This window comes from Volvox carteri (assembly GCF_000143455.1).
Source record: "Volvox carteri f. nagariensis unplaced genomic scaffold VOLCAscaffold_20, whole genome shotgun sequence".
Taxonomy (NCBI): domain Eukaryota; kingdom Viridiplantae; phylum Chlorophyta; class Chlorophyceae; order Chlamydomonadales; family Volvocaceae; genus Volvox; species Volvox carteri.
In genome coordinates this window covers 1004731-1005534 of record NW_003307563.1, presented here as the reverse complement: position 1 = coordinate 1005534, position 804 = coordinate 1004731, and the positions used below count along the sequence as shown (strand labels likewise).

Here is an 804-nt window from a genome sequence, read left to right as displayed (position 1 = left end):
GTACGACAGAAAAGAGAGGCGGGGCTTGTTACGATGGAGGGGTTANGACGGCGGGGTAGGGCGGGGTTTGGTGGGGTGCGGAGGGGTGTGTGTATCACACGCCGAAGCCGCCGTTCACGGTGTCCGACCTCTCCCCCCCCGGCCCCGCCCCCCGCCCCACCCCCGGCAGCAAGCTGGATGTCTCCGAGGGCAGCAGCTGCACCACGGAGGCGTTACGAGGGCCACTGCGGCGACCGAAAGGCCGGAACCTGCGGGGGGGGGGGCACACAGGGGACAATACCGAGAGGTGTGTGTGTGTGTGTGTCTGTATGTGTGCGGGGGGAAGGAAGAGAGGTGGGGGAGAGGTGGGGGAGAGGTGGATGTAACACATATATATATACCTGCTGAACTTCGTCTCCGCAGCTGGTGCCGCCGCCGCCGCCGCCGCCGCCGGCTCTGCACCGGAATCCACCGCCGCCGCGTCTCGTACACCACCACCACCTCCACCCTTACCACCACCACCACCACCGCCGCCGCCGCCGCCATTACCCCTCCGCCAGACCATCAACCCCGACAGCATACCACGGGCCCGTCGGCCGCCGCCGCCGCCGCCGCCACCGACGGGTGAGGACGCCGAAGGCGAGCCGGTCGTGCCGTACATGCTGGGATAGTGCGCGGCGGAGGCTCGTGCCAAGCCCCCGGTAATCATATGACCCATGGACCTCAACATGGACTGCATAAGGCCCCTCTGAGGCGCGGGATCCAGGATTGGAAAGTCGGCGATGAGGGCAGCTCGGTCAACCGGGGGGAGGAGGGGGCTGGCGC

At 68.0% G+C, this 804-nt stretch overlaps 1 protein-coding gene across 1 annotated transcript in view; it reads right to left on the bottom strand.

The window, feature by feature from the left end:
• Nucleotides 1–94: 94 nt before the first annotated feature.
• The window catches only part of VOLCADRAFT_117675 (uncharacterized protein), a gene marked incomplete at both ends in the record, with an annotated part of 14472 nt that continues 13762 nt past the window's right edge, over nt 95–804 (bottom strand). Inside the window, 2 exons of the mRNA XM_002950706.1 lie at nt 95–248; nt 381–727. Of these exons, the coding sequence (XP_002950752.1) occupies nt 95–248; nt 381–727 (501 nt within the window). The remainder of the gene's footprint in view (nt 249–380; nt 728–804) is intronic.